Source organism: Gorilla gorilla, chromosome 4 (assembly GCF_029281585.2).
Source record: "Gorilla gorilla gorilla isolate KB3781 chromosome 4, NHGRI_mGorGor1-v2.1_pri, whole genome shotgun sequence".
Lineage (NCBI taxonomy): Eukaryota > Metazoa > Chordata > Mammalia > Primates > Hominidae > Gorilla > Gorilla gorilla.
The window spans coordinates 131,805,455-131,827,912 of NC_073228.2; the positions used below are offsets into that span (position 1 = coordinate 131,805,455).

At 41.0% G+C, this 22,458-nt stretch overlaps 1 protein-coding gene and 1 long non-coding RNA gene across 4 annotated transcripts in view; one reads left to right on the plus strand and one right to left on the minus strand.

Annotated features, from left to right (window-relative positions):
* The window catches only part of CCDC192 (coiled-coil domain containing 192), a 230,511-nt gene extending 212,709 nt beyond the window's left edge, over window positions 1–17,802 (plus strand). For all 3 annotated transcript variants that reach the window (XM_031011048.3, XM_019028132.3, XM_031011047.3), the window contains one exon: window positions 17,354–17,802. In XM_031011048.3, coding sequence (XP_030866908.2) covers window positions 17,354–17,640 — 287 coding nt within the window. In that variant the 3' untranslated portion in view covers window positions 17,641–17,802. The remainder of the gene's footprint in view (window positions 1–17,353) is intronic.
* Window positions 10,819–22,458, minus strand: part of LOC109027029 (uncharacterized) — a 45,002-nt gene continuing 33,362 nt past the window's right edge. The window contains exon 4 of the long non-coding RNA XR_008680343.2: window positions 10,819–17,392. This is a non-coding gene — a long non-coding RNA (uncharacterized lncRNA). The remainder of the gene's footprint in view (window positions 17,393–22,458) is intronic.

Here is a 22,458-nt window from a genome sequence, read left to right on the forward strand (position 1 = left end):
ACGGAAGCTTTCCTAACTTTTAAAAAGATGAGACAAGCCAGGACTTTCTCTTCCAACTTTCAGACAATGCCTTATGAAGAATGCAACCACCTTGCAGATAGAAAGGAGAAACAAAAGAATCCCAGAGAAGCCAACCTGGCTCCCCAGAGCTACCAAATGAGCTAACCCTGGAATTCCCCCAGGTTTCACCTTAGGTACAATAATAAACTTCCCATTGTATAAGTTGCTGATAGTCACATATCCTGTTATTTGGAGCTGGATCACTCTGACCAATATATTCACAGACAATATTGATTCTTTGAGGTTAATCTCAAGTAAAATATTACCTTACTTAATTGATTAAAGCTAATCTGAGTCCTAAAGAGGAAACAAGTACTTTCACCATTTTTGGCACACTTTATCATTTGATGGTTTAAGTGGTTTGAAGAACTGAAGTGACCAATTAATACATAATGCAGATTAAATTTAAATAATTTCTATATCTTAAGCCTCAGATGAAATGGAAAGTTTGCCTGCTGAAAATGAATGTGTGCCCTAAGCCTTTGTTTATCCAGGTGGTTAGAACCAGAAAACACTGGGAGGGTCATCTTGGGAAGCAGCCAGAACAAATGCCCATAAGTCTTAATGGTAACCGTGCTGCCAATTCCTAAGATTCTTAGCATTTGCTAGATCAGAAATTAATAATAGATGGAAACAAAAAAGAATGAGACAACTGGCCTGTTGTTTTATCTTTTAAAGCCAGGAATATTCCATAAACAATTGAGAAGTGATTAGCATATGACCCCCAAGGGTATGTTGTGACCCCAGATCAGTAGGAGATGCTAATGGGACAAGACTTCCATGGACTTACATATTTACCTGACAGTAGAGGCAGGATGGAGTGATGTGGTTGAAAAGTGGCCTGCATGTTTCAGACCTATCTGAACAATGGATAGGTGCTGTGATCTATACAAAGATTCTGGTGGTATCATTCATAATAGTAGCAATAAGAGGCAAATATTTACTCTGTTCTGGTGTAATTGCTGAACAAGTTCTTAGTAAAATGACATGGAGTAGGTGCTCTGTAAATGTTTATCTTTCCCCACTTTCCTTTTATCCCCCTCTTTACTCCTATCTCACAAGTACAGAGGAGGAAGCTATGGAAAAAAAATCATAGCCACGGAATTTTTTGACATCTCTAAAAATTATATTATTTTTCTATTTTGATTTATGTACAATACATCTCAACAAATATATACAACAAAACTTATATGCAACAACAGAAGCATTTTGCTGAGTATTCCATCTGTCCTCTTGACAATTTTTTATGCCTCTCTAAAGTGCCTTGGATTTGAGTCTAACCTGAAAATAACTCTATTACCATTAGCTTTAATAATGTTCTCAAGGAATATAACTTACCTGATAAAGTAGGTAACTATTGGAAAAAACACCTATGAAAATTAATGTTTATAATAGAATATCAGAAGATTTCCTAAACTAAAAAATCTTGTTTGAGTCCCCTCTTGGAGAATTTCTCTATAACTTTTGAATTATCTCTTGTAATTTCAAGATGAAATTGTATCTTGATATGAAAAAAATAAAATCAAGCTGATAAAATTGGAATGGCATTCCACAAGGAGGAGGAATTGAAAGACGAGTATTCCACAAGCTGTCCTCAAGAACGGGGCATTTTTATGCTGCCAAGTTAGCTTAGCAGACACATCCCTGTCCCTCAGCCCATCCTTGAGTCAATTTCTCACTGTTGTTTTATTACAGTAAAATTTAAACTAAAAGCAAGTAGCACAAAGTAAAAGTGAAAGAAAGTTGATAAAAATAAAGTTAGATATGATTGTTCATCTTGGGGAAGATTGATAAGCAGTCATTGCTTTTGTAAGTTCTTCCTCTCAAGTGTGCAAGGGCCCTCCCACTTCGACATTATTTTTACCCACTTCAACTCTGCTATTGCTTCTTGTTCACTTAAACCACTTTCATGGCTGTCTCCAAAACCTACTTTCCCCTTGGCATCTTCTGAACTGAATCCTGTAGTTTCAAACAATAAATGTCCAAGTGCTCAGGCATGTCACTACAAAGCCCATTTGTATTATCTTAATACAAGAAAAGCTTTAGCCAAATTAAATTTAAAGGCGTTTAATTGAGCAATGAATGATTAGCGAATCAGGCAGCCCCCAGAATCACAGCAGATTCACAGAGACTCCAGTGCAGCCACGTGGTGGAAGATTTATAGACAAAAAAAGGGAAATGGGGCGTGCAGAAATTTGAAGTGAGGTACAGAACAGCAGGATTGGTTACAGCTCTGCCTTTGCCTTATTTGAACACAGTTTGAACACTCAGCAATGTATGAGTCATTGAAGTTCTGCCGCTGCAATTGGTCAAGACTCAGCTATTGTTACAGGTGCATACTCCTAAGTTAGGTTTTCAATTTTTGTCTATCTATTAAGCTAGGTTGCAGTTTGTCCACAAGGACTCAAATATAGAAGTATGGAGTCCTCAGGCCACATTTAGTTCACTTTAACAATCTGATAAGTGACTCTTCATCAGCTTGTTACTTCCTTATGGCTATTATATCTCCTAAAGTGATTTAAACCGAGGAGGAAACATGGGGTTTGGACATGTCCTTGATAAACTAGTAGCCCATAGAGATTGAGAACGTATTTTGTGAAAGAGAATTATAAGGATGTGGAGGTGAAGGAAGTTGCAGGAGCATGTTGCATGACCTAACGGGGGTGGAGATAATAAGACAAACTTAAAAGGTATTTAGAAGTCTAAATCAACAGAACTTTGTGAAAAGACGGATGAAAGAGCATGGGGGTAAAGGAGAAACTGGGTATGAGATAAGCTTCAGAGGTTAGATAATGAGTTCAGTTTTTGGCATATTATATCTGAGGTGCTTATAAGATATCTCAGTAGGAGTTCAGAGTCTAGAGCTCAGGTCTGACCTAGAGTTGTAAATTTGGCATTATTCATACCAATATATTGCAACCAAGGCCACAGGAGGGAATGAAATGACCTATAGAGAGGGAAAAGAAAGTATAAGACCAGGAGTTTAAGAATCTCCATGCAGTAATTACTCTGAGGAAAAGCTCACAGGGGACCAAAGGAGTAGGCAGAAAGTTTGGAGAAAAAGAGTGTCCTGTTACCAAAATGAAGGGGAGAGTGCTCTGAGGAAGAGTCAACAGGGCAAATGTTTAGAGGTCAAGTAGATGAACTTGAAGCAAATCCATTGGATTTGGTGGCATTGGTAACCTCAGTAAGACCAAGTTTAGTAAGGTCCTTTTGAAAACAAAAATTAGATTGTAATAGGTTGACATGAGAAAAATACAGCCGTTCCCTTTTATGCATGGTTTTGCTTTCTTCAGTTTCGGTTACCAGAAGTAAACCATGGTCTGAAAATAGGTGAGTATAGTACAATAAGATATTGAGAGAGAGAGAGATCATGTTCACATAACTCTTATTACAGTATATTGTTATAATTGTTCTATTTTACTATTAGTTATTTTTGTTAATCTCTTATTGTGCCTAATTTATAAATTAAACTTTTTCATAGGTATGTGTGTACAGGAGGAAAACATAGTATATATGAGGTTTGGTACTATCTGTGGTTTCAGGCATCCACGGGGGGTCTTGGAACTATCCCCCGAGAATGAGTAGGGACTACTGTAGAGGAAAGAGGGCGAGTACAGACAACTCATCCAAGAGCTTTGACTGTGAAGGCAAGAAGAGTGACAGAGTAATAGCTGAAAAGGCATTAAGTAGCTTAAGAATTTTATTTCCTATTTAAAATGGTAGCAATTAAATGTTTAAATGTTCATGGCTTGGAGCCAGTAGAAAGATTAACATTTACGAAGAAGAGGGAACTATAATGGTTTAAGATTCCAGAGGAGGCAGGAGGGTCTGTAATCCAGATCTCTCTAGATGTCTGGAAACCCTCAGTTGCCCTTAGTTGAAATCCAAGTCCACTGGTGACATTGCACTAAATGAGATTTCTGGCTCTCCTATAATGGATAGATTTTCTTCATTATTCAGATGTTCTTTGGTTTTTTTTCCCTTCTCTATTCATTTCCTGTTGCTGCTATGACAAATTATAGTATAATAATAGGTTAAAATGACACAAACTTGTGATCTTACAGTTCTTTTTTTTTTTTTTGAGATGGAGTCTCACTCTGAGTGAAGTGGCGCAATCTTGGCTCACTGCAGCCTCCGCCTCCCAGATTCAAGCGATTCTCCTGCCTCAGCCTCCTGAGTGCCTGGGATTATAGGCACCCACCACTATGCCTGGCTAATTTCTGTATGTTTAGTAGAAATGGGGTTTTACCATGTTGGCCAAGCTGGTCTCGAACTCAGGTATTCCGCCTGCCTCAGCCTCCCAAAGTGCTGGGATTACAGGCCTGAGCAACCACGCCTGGCTGGTGATCTTTTATAGTTCTTATAGATGGAGGTCAAAAGTCCAACAGGTGTCACCTGACTAAAATCAAGGTGTCAACAGGACTGTGTTCTTTTTATAAGTTCTAGAGGAACATATCTTTCTTTATCTTTTCCATCTTCTTTAGGCCACTTACATTCCTTGGCTTGTAGCCCCTGTCTCTGTGTTCAGAGCCAGCATTGTGACATTTTCAGATATTTTTCTCTGACTCTGACCCCCTACTTCCCTTTTATCATCCTTGTGATTACATTGGGTCCACCCAGATAATCCAAGACAGTCTTCCCATCTCAAAATTCTTAATCACATCTGCAAAGTATCTTCGGTCATATAAAGCAACATATTCAAAGGTTTCAGGGATATCTTAGGGGCGTATTATTCTGGACATCTTTGTGGACAGACAGTCATTATTCTGCCTACCACACTTCCCTATTTCTAAAGTACTCTTCCAAGCTTGCTGAGAATTATGGATGGAGCTTCCCATGCTCTACATTTTATATAAGTGAAAATCTCAATAACAAATTTTAGCCATGTTATTCTTTTTTTTTTTTTTAAGACGGAGTCTCGCTCTGTTGCCCAGGCTGGAGTGCAGTGGCATGATCTTGGCTCACTGCAACCTCTGCCTCCCAGCTTCAAGCAATTCTCCTGCCTCAGCCTCCTGAGTGGCTGGGACTACAGGCACCTGCCACCACGCCCGGCTAGTTTTTGTATTTTTAGTAGAGACGGGGTTTCACCATGCTGGCCAAGCTGGTCTTGAACTCCTGACCTCATGATCCACCCACCTCGGCCTCCCGAAGTGTTGGGATTACAGGCGTGAGCCACCACGCCCGGACTCAGCCATGTTATTCTTAAACGATAGAGGGGCCACCACTCAGAGAATATGTTCTGAGAATTATGTGATGATCCCACTTGGCTGGTACTGGTAGCATTTTATTTCATCGTTTTTAGTATTCAGAACAAAATAAATGAACAACAAAAATAAGTTCTGTGTGAACCTGCTGCTGCTGTAGTATCTTTTGCAGTTTATTATGTCTTATGCACACATTTTTAAGCTCTGGCCAAAAGACACTGACTTCAGACCTAGCACCATATCTAGGGGGCTAGGAAAAGAGAGACTCCTCTGCAGACCAGTAGTGCTATCTCACTGTCATCCCAAGGCTGATCAAAAGAAAGAAAATGAGGGATGGGGTGAAATTTTAAAAAGAGAAGGGGCTGTGTGTAGAGATGTATAGTTGCACATGTCAGTCAAAATTTGGTACAATAAAAGATTGCATTCAAGTGTCCTGTCATCAGGAACATTTAATAGCAATGTCAAGTCAGCTAAATCAAAATAACTTGTACCTCCTCTGTACAAAGCCCATTCCTCTGCACAGTTTAAACAAGTAAAATCCTGATAAACAATAGCAATGGATCCTTTATCCCATCTTTCTCAAAAATTTTTTTCAGTCATTATCAAAGAATAGCCCTAACAATACTATTATTACTACAGCATTGTTTTGTTTCTCAGTGCTACACAACACTAGAAACTGTCATATCTTTTTAAAATTAAGGCAAACAAATTATCTAAGTAGGCATTCCTTATTTCATAAGGAGGTATCCTTAACAAACGCTTGTGCACCACCAGGAAGAAAAACTTGAAAAAGTCCCACATTTGACACCAGTGCAACATGCCGTCCAAAAGATGGAAAATGGCCAGGCGCAGTGACTCACACCTGTAATCCCAACACTTTAGGAGGCAAAGGCAGGCAAATCACTTGAGGTCAGGAGTTCAAGACCAGCCTGACTGACATGATAAAATCCCATCTCTACTAAAAACACAAAGTTAGCCAGGTGTGGTGGTGCGTGCCCATAATCCCAGCTACTCTGGAGGCTGATGCAGGAGAATCGCTTGATCCCTGGAGGCGGAGGTTACAGTGAGCCGAGATTGTGCCACTTGCACTTCAGCCTGGGTGATAGAGTGAGACTTCGTCTCAAATTAAACTAAAATAAACTAAACTAAACTAAAATAAAAATATGTAAAATCATCTTTACTTTTGCACCTTCAATTGACTTTGAGTCCATACTGATTCATTTTCAGATAAGCATAGAAGCAGTGCTTCATCTATTGTCTTCTATCTTTCTTCCATTCATTCAATCTCATGGTCTCTCCCTCCTGGAATTTCCTGACCTCCCACCAGTGTCCATTTTTACCTTGTGGCTTCTGGCCAGGCTGCTGGTCACTGCATTCCATCCATTATTCTCTTCAAAGCCAGAGTTATGGGAGGAGACTTCAGGTCCTACTCATAGGAGGAAGTAAGAGAGATTCCAGAAACCTTTTCTTCTGCTCAGATTGACTTCCTCTTGGCATAACTCAGGTACATGGTTATGCTAACAGTCTTCTCAATCTTACCAAGAACCCCTTCTGTAAAATATTCTGATGTGGCCTGAGACCCTCCAGTGGGTGGGAAGGAACTCTGCCCCAGAAAGGAACTGATGAGCTAAGTAAGTTAGCCTAGGTTGTCCTACCCTCAATCCTAATGGAACATTTTGCGCTACTGGAGAGTAGACAGAAGATGGGATACACATTGCACTCTGCTCACCAGCCAATGTCTGGCCACTGGGGCCTACCCCCACCTCCCACAAGCCTATATTCATTTTGTGGCGTCATCTTTGAGACATCATCACTTGCTTTTCCGCACAAACGACCAACACCCTGTCACCCTTTCCTGTGCTAGCAAAGATGTGTATGCACACATCTTTCTGTGATACTGTTCTTATCAGTCTTCTTGGACATATGTGCTGACTCCAGCAAGCTCCAGGAATAAGGGTCTGGATTCAGATTCTCAGGACGGGGGGATTCACTTCCTCCCTGCATGGTGGTGGTAACTGTTAAACTTCTGTGGAAGCTGGGGAGTCACTGTGCTTCCAACCCAAAGTCCAATCTCTTCCTTCCTCTCCCTCTGGCTCATCCTCTCTTTCCCACCCACTACCCATAGGAAGGAAAAGAGAGTCTAAGGAAATAGATCTATTCATCCACTGAGACAGAAATGGAAGCAAAAACAGAAACAAACCCCTGAACACTCATCATTTTTTCTGTATGTTCTGGAGATAATTCAGCCAAATTGGAACTGGCAAGATATTGTTGGGATGTAAGCTAATTAAAGCAGCGGGGCTGGGTTGCAAGGACCATGGATGCATTCAATCAGCTAGTAACATTTAAAGGCAAAGCTTTGTCAAGTAGCCAGCACAATAGATGTGCTCTCCCTCCTCCAGCTGTGCATATTGCAGCCTTGTCAAGAATAGGGTTGCCTGGTGATTTCTGGCCTACCTATTAGGATTTAGCCAAATCTTGGTTCACCATAAATCTTGCAGGTCAGCAGAAATTCACTTGTAGAAACCTGGCTGATCATCAGATTTCCTTGGGAAGCTCTGTAAAAATATAGATTCCCAGGCACCCTTCTAGATTCGCTCAAGCAGAATTTCAAGGGTGAGATCTTGGATTCTCCATATTAACAGAGATTTCCCAGTGCCAGACTTGGGGAACAATTTTTATAGCTTATAGAAATCTAAATCCTAGATTGGGAAGACATCTAGGGGATCAATTTTTCTAACTTTCTGTTTTCTATCAAAAAAGAAAGTAGGCTGGGCACGGTGGCTCACACCTGTAATCCCAGCACTTTGGGAGGCCGAGGTGGGTGGATCATGAGGTCAGGAGATTGAGACCATCCTGGCCAACATGGCGAAACCCTGTTTCTACTAAAATACAAAAAAAAATTAGCCGGGAGTGGTGGTGCGCACCTGTAGTCCCACCTACTTGGGAGGCTGAGGCAGGGGAATCGCTTGAACCCGGGAGGCAGAGGTTGCAGTGATCCGAGATCGCACCACTGCGCTCCAGCCTGGGCAACAGAGTGAGACTCTATCTCAAAAAAAAAAAAAAAAGTAAACTCAGTGATGTTACATGCAATGACAACAGTTTGTTTTGGTTTTTTTGAGACAAAGTTTCACTCTTGTTGCACAGGCTGGAGTGCAATGGCACGATCTTGGCTCACTGCAACCTCTGCCTTTCAAGTTCAAGTGATTCTCCCACCTCAGCCTCCCAAGTAGCTGGGATTACAGGCATGCGCCACCACGCCCGGCTAATTTTGTATTTTTAGTAGAGACAGGGTTTCTCCATGTTGGTCAGGCTGGTCTCGAACTCCCAACTTCAGGTGATCCTCCCACTTCGGCCTCCTAAAGCGTTGGGATTACAGGCATGAGTCACCATGCCCGGCCACCAGTTTATTTTTTCTAATGCAGTAGTGAAAGCATTATTTGAAGAAAAAAATACTCCTGGGAAGGGAATCTAGGATATTGTTGTATCCACCCTAATGATACAGCAATTGTAACCTTTGGACTGATGCTTTCTTAGGTGATTTGTGTTATATATGCACTTAACTTTCATTTATTTATTCACTTGACAAATGACCATCACTACAATCCATGCACTATTTTGGGCACAGGGGATACAGTACTGAACGAAACAATAAAAAAGCCCTGCTTTCATGGAGCTTTCATTCTACTAGGGGAGAGTGACTGCAAACAAGATAAAAACCAGATCTAGAGTAGTCAGATACAGCATGTCAGTAAAAACAAGGCAGAAAACATGGATGTGAAGTGTTCAGCAATGGGGCTTGGGTTGAAATTGTAGGTAAGATGGCCAGGGAAGGCTTAATTGTGTGAAGGTGACTTTGGAGGGTTGAAGACCTGAACGAACTGAGAGAGCTAGCCATGTATGCCTCAGGTATACAATTGTGCAGGCAGAGGAAATAGTAAATGCAAAGGCCCTGGGATAAGAACATGCCAGGCCTGGTAGAACAGCAGTGAGAGTTGTGGAAATGTAGCAGAGGAAATGTTGCATTTACTCTGGAGAGGAGGAAGGAGGAATAGGTTACGTGCTATCGAAGTAAAGAGGTCCCAGATCACATAGGGCCTTGAAGATCAGTGTGAGACTTTGGTCTGCATGAGATGAAAAGTCGCTGGAGCATTGTAGGCGAGAGTGTCAAGACCTGACTTATATTTTAATGGGACCTCTCTGTGCAGAGTTGAAACCAGCCTAAAGTAGCAGAAGCAGGGTGACCAGAGAAGAAGCTATTGCAATACTTAAATACTAGGCGAGAGGGAATTACCACTTAAATAAATGATGAGCATGGGCACTGGAGTGAGTATATGCCTCAGACTGAGCATAAGAAGTAAGATAGGAATCTGTATTTCTCTTGGTCTGCTTAACTCCCACACACCTCTCACCATGAGAGCATCTAATTGCCACATGAGTGATGCTAGTGGTTAGAGACAAGTGTTTTTCATTCATTCTACGTGTTCACTAAACAGTAAACAAGTCCTAGAAGTGTCTTCATCTGCCAGGCCCCTCACTCTGGTCTGGAGACTGGTGGAGTACTAGGGTCTGAATGTTTGTGGTCCTCCAAAATACGTATGTTGACATCCAATCCCCAGTGGGTTGCTATTAAAAGGTAAGGTCTTTAGGAGGTGACAAGGTCATGAGGGCAGAGCCCTCATGAATGGGAGTAATGCTTTATAAAAGAATCTTGAGGGAGCCTATTGGCTTTTCCACCATAGAAGGACACAGCTGGGAGGCACCATCTATGAGGAATGGGTCCTTACTAGACAATGAACGTGCCGGCACTTTGATCGTCAACTTCCCAGTCTCCAGAACTATGAGAAATAAAATTCTGTTGTTTATAAACTAAGGCATCCTAAGCAGACTAAGATATGCAGGCACCACAACTTCTCAAGGCCCAGATGAGCAGTAAGCAACAACTGCTTCCTACATGGTCTCTCTTGCCTCTTGTTTTCCTTTTCACTGGGTGTTCTACAGGCTCTCTGATCCACTGTTCTCAGGAGCACTACCCCATGTCATTTAGGCTGCAGCCCTTCCATCATGATCTCAACTAAGTATTTGTTCCCTTCTAAGTCACTTACTAAAACAGACAGATCTTCTTAAACTCTCAGGTTTGGGCCTGTTGCTAGGTGAAAACATATATTCCCTCCACCGTGCCATTACATCTGGAATTTTTCCTCTAAAATATAACTATTATAAGACTGATCTTCATTATATTATCAAAAGTTTCTAGCTAATATTATATACTACATTTTAATTCTTTTTAATGACCAAACCTCTTTGCCAACCAATTGTATTCTTATAATGCTGCTTGTTTTTTCCAAATCAATTAACACATGCCTACTTCAGATGGATCCTAAATGTTGACAGCTTTAGTGGAAGGAAATTGAAGTACCTTTGAAGTCAGTCATTTGGCACTATAGAGATTGGTCTCTTTACAAGTAAAAACATTAAAAGGGGAGGACAGATGAAACTTCAAGACATAGGACTAATTTGATTTTCAAAAAGAAAAATATTTGTACTACAATACAGAAAAAATAAGTGAATCATTTATTTCGGAGAATAGCCATTTGCAAACGTTCACTGTAAAAATCTAGAGAAGGATAGAAAACCTAAAAAGTTTTGTTTAGGTTTGTCAATTTAAGTGGGAGGGATATATTTCTAAAGAATATGTCCTAAAGCTGTGCCAAGTATGTGCAAGTCCAAGTATGGCAAGAGATGACCCTGGACTCTGTGGTGGTTGCTGACAAATAATACATAACTTTCAAAACCAGCCCCATAGTGAGTCAGAGTAATGGGCATTTGTACAGAGGAGGAAGCTGACATTGTCTTTTAGTCCAAACAGCAATCCTGGGTGGCTCTGGTGGAATGAGGTATTTAATCACCTCACCGGTGATCCTTGTTGGGTCTTTCTTGTTGAGTAAATACTTGGCAGCCTTAGTCATTAGCTTGAAAGGCAGAGGGAAAAGTAAACTTTGACGAGTGAGTACCCAGCTGAGGTGTTTGTTTAGGCTAATCCCGAATGCCCTTTAGGGCCTAACTCAGTGCTGCCCCTCCCCTACTTCACTGTGAAGCTGCAGCTGTGGAGCCAACATTTTATCTTATTTATTCTCTATGTGCAGGTTCCCAAACATAATTATTGGATGAATGAATGAACAAGAAGATGACTATGGAGGATACTTGGGATCTGGCTAGCAACAAGTATATTTCCCATTGTTAGAGGTAGTTGGGTCAGAAATTAGATCAGTGCTTCTCAGCATTTCTCTGTTTAATGCATACTTTTTGGTGGCACCCATAAAGAAATCAAAAGGGGAACATCCCTTTTTAGCAAGAAGTATTTAGAAAATCTAAAAGAACTCTTCCTCCTATTCATTGGGTCACTTTTCAGCCCTGCATCACTGTTTACAGAAAAGTGTTAACGTCTTGGACTCGTGAAGCAATGTTTTCACATATTCTAGGTATGTTGACCTAATATGAAACCACTCCTTCTTGCTCTGATTAGCAACAAGTGATGCCCCACTGTTTTCCCAGTCTATGTATGGCAGTGTTCCCTCTGTCAGGTCTCTCTGTGACAGTGTACAGCTGCAGTGATCACAAAATTCAGATTTTTAACTCATTGATTACAATTGGCAGCCAACCTCTGAAGAGCTGGAGGGACACCAGTGACTGAGAGCCGCTTGCTTAGAAAATTATCAAAGAGAGGCCAGGCACGGTGGCTCATACCTGTAATCCCAGCACTTTGGGAGGCCGGGGCAGGTGGATCACCTGAGGTTGGGAGTTCGAGACCACCCTGGTCAACATGGAGAAATCCCATCTCTACTAAAAATACAAAATTATCTGAGCGTGGTGGCGCATGCCTGTAATCCCAGCTACTCAAGAGGCTGAGGCAGGAGAATCGCTTGAACCCGGGAGGCGGAGGTTGTGGTGAGCCAAGATTGCACCATCGCACTTCAGCCTGGGCAACAAGAGCAAAACTCCGTTTCAAAAAAAGAAAAGAAAAGAAAAAAAATTATCAAAGAGATGTTACAGAAATAATTCCTATACTGGTAGCAGATGAGACTAGATCACCCCAAAAATGTAGTCAATGCTCAGTCTCTTAAGGTACTCCTTCAACTACAGTCACCTCTATTGTTATCTATTTAGCTATTATTAGTCATTTTTGATGTAACTCTCACATGTCACTTTTCTCAGAGCATAAAGGTTTTGAGGGTATGAAGAACAGGAAGCTGGAAATGGCCAAAGGCAAGGTCATGTTTTCTTCTGGGTCTTTGGTCTTTCAAGGCTGACATAGAAAAGTGAGTACAGCCTGGGTCAGCCGAAGGCAGAATGCTGGGACTGCCTCTCCTCTCACTAAACCTTTCTAACCCTGCCCAATTCCCACCGGCCATCCCCTATAGTCTTTTTGCGAGAACTGTACACTCTCATTCTCAGTCCTGACTTACATCTATTTTAAGTCATAGAAGAAAGAGGGGAAATGATGAAGAATGATGTATGACTGTAAAAACCCCTTCAGTAGTGGTGAAAGTGATGAGTTTATACCCTCACTGTTGCTAATCAGGTTTTTCCTCCGTCTCACATAGAAGAGCCTTTCTTGTTGCAATCTCTGGGTTTCCTGGATCCTGTGGGTGTGGGGTTAAGGCTGAGATGATCTGGTCAGATAACAGCACCTCCAGGCTTCAGGGAGACCCGCCTTGGCAAGACTGTCTGAGCTGCCAGCAGAAGCCTATGAGGGACCACAGGTGTGTGAAGTGTGGGACATGTAGAGCTGTCAGGACTTTGGGGACACACATCACTTCCTGTTACAGATGAGGGAGACTAGATGGGGGGAGAGGAGTGAGATGGTTAGTGATAGATTCTAGAAAACTCACTGGGGTGGCCTTGGGCCCTTTCCAATACAAATAGGACTTGAGGCTCTTGAAGTCCCCCACTTTGCTAAAGAGTTTTAAACGCTTTTGTTAGTTGTAATGTATTTAGAAATGGAACAAAATATTTGTGTTTTATATGTGTAAAGAGACTAGTAGTAAAATATACTTGTATGAGAATTTTTTTTATTTTTAGTATGTCTTTAGGTTGTCTATTAGTATTTTCATTTAATACATGAGAACAGTACAATGGGAATCCTCATGCCATCTCTCTTTTTTTCAGCATCTACTCTACCCCTTTTCTGACTGTCCTCTTCTTGTGCTATGGACTGAATTATGTCCCCATCAAAATTCCTGTGTTGAAGCCCTAGCCCCCGACTAGATGGCATTTGGAGATGGGGCCTGTGGGAAATAATTAGGCTTGGATGGGTTCATGAGAGTGGGCCTTTCATGATGCAGCCAGTGCCCTTATAAGAAGAGATATGAGAGAGTTTTTGGTCTCTCTCTTTCTGCCATGTGAGGACGCAGCATAAAGGTGGCCAGGAAGACAGTCCTCACCAGAACCTGACCATCCTGACATCCTGATCTGAGACTTCTAGACCCCAGAAGTATAGAAAAAAAGTTTCTTGTTTAAGCCACCCCATCTGTAGTACTTTGTGATAGCAGCCCAAGCTGCCTAGACACTCGCTTCTCCTCTCATTTTCTTTCCACCTTCTCCCTGTAATACTCTCTTCCAGAAGGATGATGTGGTCCTAGTGACCGTGACTGCCTATGCAATGCCGCTTCGCCGCATTTTTGCTGCTGTATCATTAGAGCTGGGTGAACTCTACCTATACTGCATTGTCTAAAAACGTTTTGACCAGTTTGACCAGGGGTGACACTAAACTCCTTTCTTCATTGTACAAATCTGTTGAAAATAACTCATTCTAAAAGCAGAGGAAAAACTGAGGAGAGAAAAGATGGAAGGAGAAGTCAAAGAGGAAGAAGATGTCAGACAGGCACAGTGAGGTTCCAATGCACCCCCTTCCACCCGTGCCCCCTGCTGAGGCCCTGCATCCCCCACTGTTCACTGCTCCTCTCCTCAGCATCTTCCCTGGCCACTTTGCTGCCATTTTCCTTCTCCTACTCCTGATGAAACTCACTTCGACCCACCTGAATCAGTTTCTTATGTAGTTTAAGGAGTAGCTTAGGGACTGAGAGAAACATTACTGTCAGTCACGGATACAAAAGCCTGCTACCTGGGTACCTACACACCTGCTTAAGGTGGGGCAGCTTTGCTGTGGTAGTGCATTCAGGCAAGAAATCACCCATTCCCCAGCAAATAAAATTAACTGGCAGGCATCACTTTTTGCCAAACTTTGATTTCCATGACTCCATCCTCTGGGGTAACAGAAAAATAATCTGTGTGCCAATGCTTGAGGACCAGAGATCCTCCCTCTCAAATGATATCCGTGCAGGTTAACTAGAGCCATCTCCAGGTAACACATCCACCTGGGTTTCAGAGAGTGCTCATCTGGAAGGAAATGCTAGCCCAGCATTATCCAACAGAAATATAATGGGAGCCACAAATGCAAGCCATGTATTTTAAATTTTCTAGGAGCCACATTTTTAAAAACATAAAAATAAGTCAGTTAAATTATTTTAAAAATACATTTTCTTTAACACAATGTATTCTAAATATTATCATTTTAATGCATGAGCAATATAGAAAATTTGAAGTATTTAACATTTTTTAAACTAAATCTCCCAGTCAAATGTGTATTTTACATTAAAGCACATCTTTATTCAGACTAGCCACATTCCATTGCTTAATGGTCACATGTGACTAGTGACTACTGTATTGGACAGCACAGCTCCAGCCAAATGAAAGGAAAGGTGAGACCCTGGCACATCAGGAGATGAGGAAGGCCTCCTGCCATATGGACTCCCTCTCCTGGGCTGGAAAGCACAGGCATTAAAGGAAAGGTGAGAGCTTGGCACATCAGGAGATGAGGAAGGCCTCCTGCCATATGGACTCCCTCTCCTGGGCTGGAAAGCGAAGGCTTATCGCAGAGGCAATTAACTAAATGCTCTTTTGAAATTTGAGCTGTTTTCCCGTTGCTTAACTTATGAAAGGCACTCAAACCAACATCTTTTTTTTTTTTTTTTTTTTTTTTGAGATGGAGTCTCACTCTGTCGCCCAGGCTGGAATGCTGTGGCACAATCTCAGCTCAATGCAACCTGCAACTCCCAGGCTGAAGTGATTCTCGAGCCTCAGCCTCCCAAGTAGCCGAGTAGCTGGGATTACAGGTGTGCACCACCACACCTGGCTAATATTTGTATTTTTAGTAGAGATGAGGTTTCACCATTTGGCCAGGCTGGTCTTAAACTCCTGACCTCAAGTAATCCACCAGCTTCAGCCTCCCAAAGTGCTGGGATTACAGGCGTGAGCCACCGTGCCCCACCTTCAAACCAACATCTTAAATATTATTGTTATAATATTAAATATTCTAACAGAAATTCAGAACAAAAATTTCCCCATGGATTCTTAAATGTTAGTAAAGAGCTAATAATTTCTAAGAGCAGAGAATAGCCTGATGTCTCCTCTCATCACTTTTATGAAGCCAAAAACACCCTGCCCACTGTGCAATATGCTGCCAAAGATTTTACCCCTTGATCCCTTGGGAACGTGATGACTGCCAATTAATTTTATTTGTTGAGAAATGGGTTATTTTTATGTTTTTTTTTTTTGCCTGCATGCACTACTACAGCAAAGCTGGTCCATTTTCAGCAGGTGCGTAGGTACCTAATAGCAGCAGGCTTTTGTATCTGAGACTGACAGTAATGTTTCTCTCAGGTGAAGCTGTGAGATTTGTTTTCACTGGGAATCTCATAAATGTGGGACCTCAATTGTAACAATCTATCGTGGAGACCACGCATCACGTTCATTCATACATGCCATTAGCTCCATTAGTGCTGAAATGATACCCAAGCCCTTGATATCTCTTCCTACTTGTACCTAAGTCTGCCTTTTATATAGCTCCGAGACATTTAATGCTGGAAATTTCGAGAGTGGTGGGGTACTGCTAAAGGCTAGTAAGATGGACTTGAGTTTAAGGAGCTGCATTTTTTGATGGGCTAGAGAGGTGTGTTTTCAAGGACTCCTTATGGCCACTCATCTTTTATCTCTTTGTGGAACCTCTCTCTGTCCTTTCTCACTCAGGCCTTTATCCTCATCTGAGTGGTTAACTGATAGAAATTGATAAAGGATAAGCTTTCATGTCCAAGAGGTATCTGTGATTTTATTAAGAAGTGCCAAAAAGACTTCAGGCCTGAAAGAAATGAATCTGTATGGGAAATACCATGCTAATAGAGTTTTCCTGGATCACCTCAAATTGTACCCTTGCCGACTCTAAAGCTGACTTGGGTTAAGAATCTAGTCTTTCCTCATTATCACTTTCCCCAGAAAGGGCAATGGCAACCTTTTCGTTATTTATTTATTTATTTATAGACAGAGTCTTGCTCTGTCGCCCAGGCTGGAGTGCAGTAGCATGATCTCGGCTCACTGCAACCTCTGCCTCCTGGGTTCACGCCATTCTCCTGCCTCAGCCTCCCGAGTAGCTGGGACTACAGGCACCTGCCACCACGCCCGGCTAATTTTTTGTATTTTTAGTAGGGATGGGGTTTCACCGTGTTAGCCAGGATGGTCTCGATCTCCTGACCTCGTGATCCATCCGCCTCGGCCTCCCAAAGCGCTGGGATTACAGGCGTGAGCCACTGCGTCCGGCCCTCATTTTTTATTTTCAATTGAATTAAAATTCAAATCAAAGCATAATTTACTTGATTATAGCTCTTGTGAAAGATTCTTAGGGAAAAGAATAACATGAACATTGGGATGGCCTTTGTTTGTAGATTGGATTTTCATGAATTATTCCCATGGTTAACTGAAAGTTAAATGCATATAAACAAGAGTTGGCAAGGGCTGATGCTGTACACTCTCAAGAGGCTCCCAAGTTTTGTTTTGTTTCTTTTTTCATGAGCACCCAGAATCTTTCCTCTCACTGGATCCAGATTTTATTCTCAGGGTATCTAACCAGATGATGCAACATCTGTGCTCTCTTTTAAGAACGTGAGAAATGAAGCTTTTTCATTTTTCCTTGCTTTGACTTCTGGGAAATCTAATCAAAACTGCTCAGACTTTCCTTTTCTTGTTTGCTTTAGAAGACAGCTTGCTGGAAGGGTTCTGTGGAGGTCTCCCACCTGTGGAAGAAGGTGATAGAAAAATTAGCCTGATAATGGAACTGTTGACCCAGGTTTCCCTTCAGACTGAGAGAATTACTCAGCTGAAAGAAGTTTTGGAGGAAAAGGAAAGGAAGATTCAGCAGCTGGAAGCTGAGCGGAGTCTCCATCCTCCCCAAGAGGTCAAGGACCCTCCAGGATGTTTACCAGAAGCCCCAGTTTTCTCTACTCATGACATCCCGCCTGTGGTCTCTGATGAGAATTTGTAGATTCCCAATAAGAAAACAATAAAAGTTTATTAAGTGTCATCCAGGTAAAGTCCGATCCCAAATAGTCTCCTAGGTGACAAACTCAAGTTCATGTGTTTGAATGTATACTATAATGTTCGTATTGGAAGGAAACAAAATAAAGGAAATGTTCAAGAGCAAACACTGAATGTTTCCCCTTTGGACAGCAATAGTCACGTAAACCACGCAGCTGTAGAATACTATGTTTTTAGACATTCCTGGTAGCAGTGGGGGAGGGAAGAAAACAAAACTAGACAGATGGTGAAAGAACTTAGCATTATCCTCTTAGCAGAGATTTGTCACACTGCAAGGGAGGGGTGGCACTGACCCCGTTTAGTATGTAGCTCTATTGTGAACAGAAAGCTGTCACGGAGGGCCAGCTTCAAACTGGTGAATGCGCGGATACTAAAGAGCAGGAGCTAAAGAGCAGGAGCCGTCAGCAGAGTAAATAGCCATGAGGTCTGTCCTTTCATGTCCTCAGGAGTTTATTTCTTTATGTCATGCATTTTATTAACATTAGCAAGGATAGAAAGGAAATAAAACTAAAGCAATAAAAAAATTAAAAATGGGCGAATCAAAGCTGCATTCCTTTGGGAAAAGTGTCCTGGTACAGCATCTCCCTGGGAAAACACACAACACTGATTTTTCCCTTAGGAACAAGACTAAAACCAAAGCAAAATACAATCTTCTGTTATGATTGTACCAATGAGCTGTGAACAGTGCAAAACACTGGCAGAAATAATGGAGAATGGGCAACGGAAAGCTGCCCTGTAATTAATGGAATAAAAGAAATCGGATCATATTCCTCTTCCGCTCAACCCCTTCAAATAAACTATTTTCCACTCAAAGGGAGCAGCTAGGCACTAACTGTGAGGAAGACTTCGGTCCTTAGTTCTTCCTGTTCTGGTACAGCATGACTCAGGCAAACAGCTGTAGTTTCATGAGTATGACTGTAATGCTAGTTCTCAATTTAATTCAACCAGTTCAACAAATCCTCATCAAATACTCTTCTATCTGGAAGGCACAATTATAGATGTTAGAAATCACAGCAAACATGAGAATCACCATTTTCACCATCCAGAAGTTCATAGACACACAAGGATCTCCTTAAAGTAAGGCTGATTGTATTGAGAGATGGGAAATGGGAGAAGGGAAGTGGGTGAAAGTGGGGTAAACCTGATCAGCATTGTTTCAGCAGAGGTTCTCAGATATACTGAGCATGAGTAATCAGCAAGAATGTATATTCCTGGCCTCTAGTTTAGGGCCCAGGAATATGCATTTTAATAAACACATGTGGTATTCCTGATGAATTTATTCCAGAAACTACATTTAGGCCACATTGGCTTAGGGATGGCTTCAAGCAGACCTATTATACTTTTGCTCCCAGAGTAATAGACAATCCCCAGAAGGAGATTTCTCCTTGAAATCTGGGGTGAGTCTTCTACACTATTTACCTATTGCATAATCTGATTATGGATCCCAACTATCTACAAAACACAGTTTCCAAATGTGATTTTTCAAAAACAAAAAAGGAATTAATTGAGTTCTTGACTCACATAAGATGACTTGTTGATATTGACTCCAGAGGTTCACTACCCCACCACCAAAGAAACCCAAAAAACGTGGGTCCTATCAGTAGCCTCTGTTTTCAACCACAGCAAGAAATTTCCCATATTTGTATTTAACCTCAGTTTTGCCTACAATGGCTACAAGTATGTACAGGTGCGGTTCTATATCAGAAATGAAACCAACTCACTGATCATGAATATACACTACCCCAGAAAGTAGTTAAAAGTACCTCTTTATCTTTTCCATAAGGTGCACTTCAGTCCCTACAGAATCCACTTCAGAAATCCCTTCTTGCTGGTCCCTCCTTTTTCTCACCTCCCCCAAATCCATGATTTCTCTGATCTTTTCTATTTCTCTGGCCTAGGTGTCCCTGTTGCAGTCATGAAGGGCCCATTGCCTCTGACACTATAGTGAGACTGAGGGTTGGCATGTTCTTACTGTGTATTTGTAGGAGAAAGCTTTAAATCCTTCCCTTTGTTAAGAGTGGACCATCTGCAAGACAAACTGTCCTCTCCACAATTTTGCTGTGTTATTATGCTTACCAAGTTTCCATCTCTTTATTTTACCAAAGATTGTTTTAATCTCATGGGATATTGGGAATGAGATATCCCAGTCTCACTATAGGAAAGTAGAGAGAGAGAGAGACAAAAATTTTCATCACATTCCAGATAGCAGTGTGTCAACTTCTAGATCAGTTTCCCCTGGCTAATGCCCTGAGTAGCCCTCAGTATGAAAGCAGCCTTACAGTGGAGATAAAGTAACAGGCAGAGCAGGAGATGCTATTAATAATTAATTGAGCCTATCACCTCTAAACATCCAAGGACCAGCCACCAAAGAAGAAAGCATCAGGGGTCATATTACCCCGCAAAACCATCTTTACAAGAAGCTGATCTTGACTCAGGTCTAGGTTACTGCCAAACTAGAAGTGGGGAGGAAATGTGGCCCAAAGGTATGAATAGACTAATCTCTGTTAGGGACATCTTAGTAACAAGAAATTTTTAAGTGTCCAGGGTTGGAGGAGAGGGGATGGGAGGAGTATTATTGGCATCTGAGAAATTTATTCTTTTCCTTTATTTGTTTATTAATTTAATATCTTTTAGAGACAGGGTCTCCATGGCCCAGACTAGAGTGCAGTGGCACGACGATAGCTTACTGCAGCCTCAACCTCCTGGGTTCAGGCAATCTTCCTGTCTCAGCCTCCGGAGTAGCTGGGGCCACAGGCATGAGCCACCACACTCAGCTAATTGTTTTAGTTTATTATAGAGACTGGGTCTTGGAATGTTACCCAGGCTGGTCTCGAATTCCTGGCCTCAAGCATCCTCCTGCCTTGGCCTTCCTAAGCTCTAGAATTACAGGTATGAGCCACCATGCCCAACCTGAGAAATTCCAAAGTGGAAAAATTCACCTTCCCAGCCGAATCTCTTTGTGATTGTATGCCCCAAAGTTCATTTCTATGTCCTGCCAAACCTCTAGAGAATTGAGTAGTAAACTTCAAATTGTGCTAAATACCTGGTTCAGACGAACTGAAAATCAGATTATAGCCTACACTGTAAACACAAATCTCATTTTCTTAGAGCAAATCGGGTTGCTGAGGCAGTTCACACTGACCATTAAAATATTGCGTATAAATATAACAAAGCAATTAATATGCTAATGATCCTATTTTTTAATGAAAATTCAGCAAATCATCACGTAATATATCTGATTCAAAAATAACTGAAAATCCAGGAAATAAGGTACTTAACAAGAGTAACGCAAGCCATTCTCTAATAGTATAAAAACATTTACAGAACTATATACATAGTTTTAATTCTCCTTTTTCACGTGGCATGAAATTTTCTCAGACAGAAAGTTAAATATGTAACATTTCTAACCAATTTAGGCAAATGTTGGATTTAACAATTTAGTTTCATTGTTATATTAGTGGACTTCCAAATACTTTCATGCAAAGCTGAAATCATAGCAATAAACTTGTTAAAAATTAGCAGAAAAGCAAGCCATTGGAGTAACTGGCCCAGGGATTGCTCTAGTATTCAGTTCAGCAAAAGGAGATAAATTATAGTACTTTCTAAGTGCATTTCTGGAAAAGAATGAATCTAATCCAATTCTAATTATCTCCTATACTCTCTCTGCTTATTTCAAAATCCAATCATTTTCTTCTATATTACACTGAAATAAATAATTTTTGGTTTAATGCAATAAAAAGAGAATTGTTGGTAAATGTTATAGGGGTAAGTAAAAATAATTTTATTTGGCAATTATCAAGTATAGGAACTGCAAAGACAAAACTATACTAAAAGGTTTTTTTAAACATTTTAAAAAGACTTAGGAAACCAAATGTTTGAGATTCAAAGCTTGATTCTCATAATTTGAAATTAGACAACAAAAAAGAACAGACAAATTATAAAGAAATAATTATTATTTATCCATGGTTTTACAACAAAATTTTTTATTAAGATTTCCCACACACAAGAGAACTTTCCTGCTAAAACAGGAGAATCGAGTTCAAGTAGGAAATAACCTTTTTAAAATAGAAGAACAAGTACACTGGGACAAAGTTCACAGCAAAAGACAGGCCTCGCCATGACATTTCCCACACCTAATGAAATTAGGACTTTTATGGTAAAACAAAACAAAACAAAACAAAACAAAAAACAGTTCTTATTTTCAGTTTCCCAAAGAAATCATTTTCAAAGCCAGACACTCTCCCTCTCCCCACCCTCCACCCTCAAGTAAGCCTTGGTGTCTGTTGTTCCCTTCTTTGTGTTCATATGGACTCAAGGTTTAGCTCCTACTTGTAAGTGAGTTTAGCTTGCTTATAAGTGAGAACAAGTATTTGGTTTTCTTTTCCCTGACATTAATCTGTTTACGATTATGGCCTCCAGCTTCATCTATGTTACTGCAAAGGAAATGAGCTTATTCTTTTCTATGGCTATAGTATTCCATGGTATATATGTATTATATTTTCTTTATCCAGTCTATCATTGATGGGCATTTAGGTTGATTCCATGACTTTGCTATTGTGAATAGTGCTGCAATGAACATATGTGTGCATGTGTCTTGTGGCAGAATGATTTATGTTCCTTTGGGTATATGCTCAATAACCGGATTGCTAGGTCAAATGGTACTCTGTTTTAACTCCTTTGAGAAATCGCCACACTGCTTTCCACAATGGCTGAACTAATTTACATGACCACCAGCAGCATATAAGCATTCCCTTTTCTCTGCAAC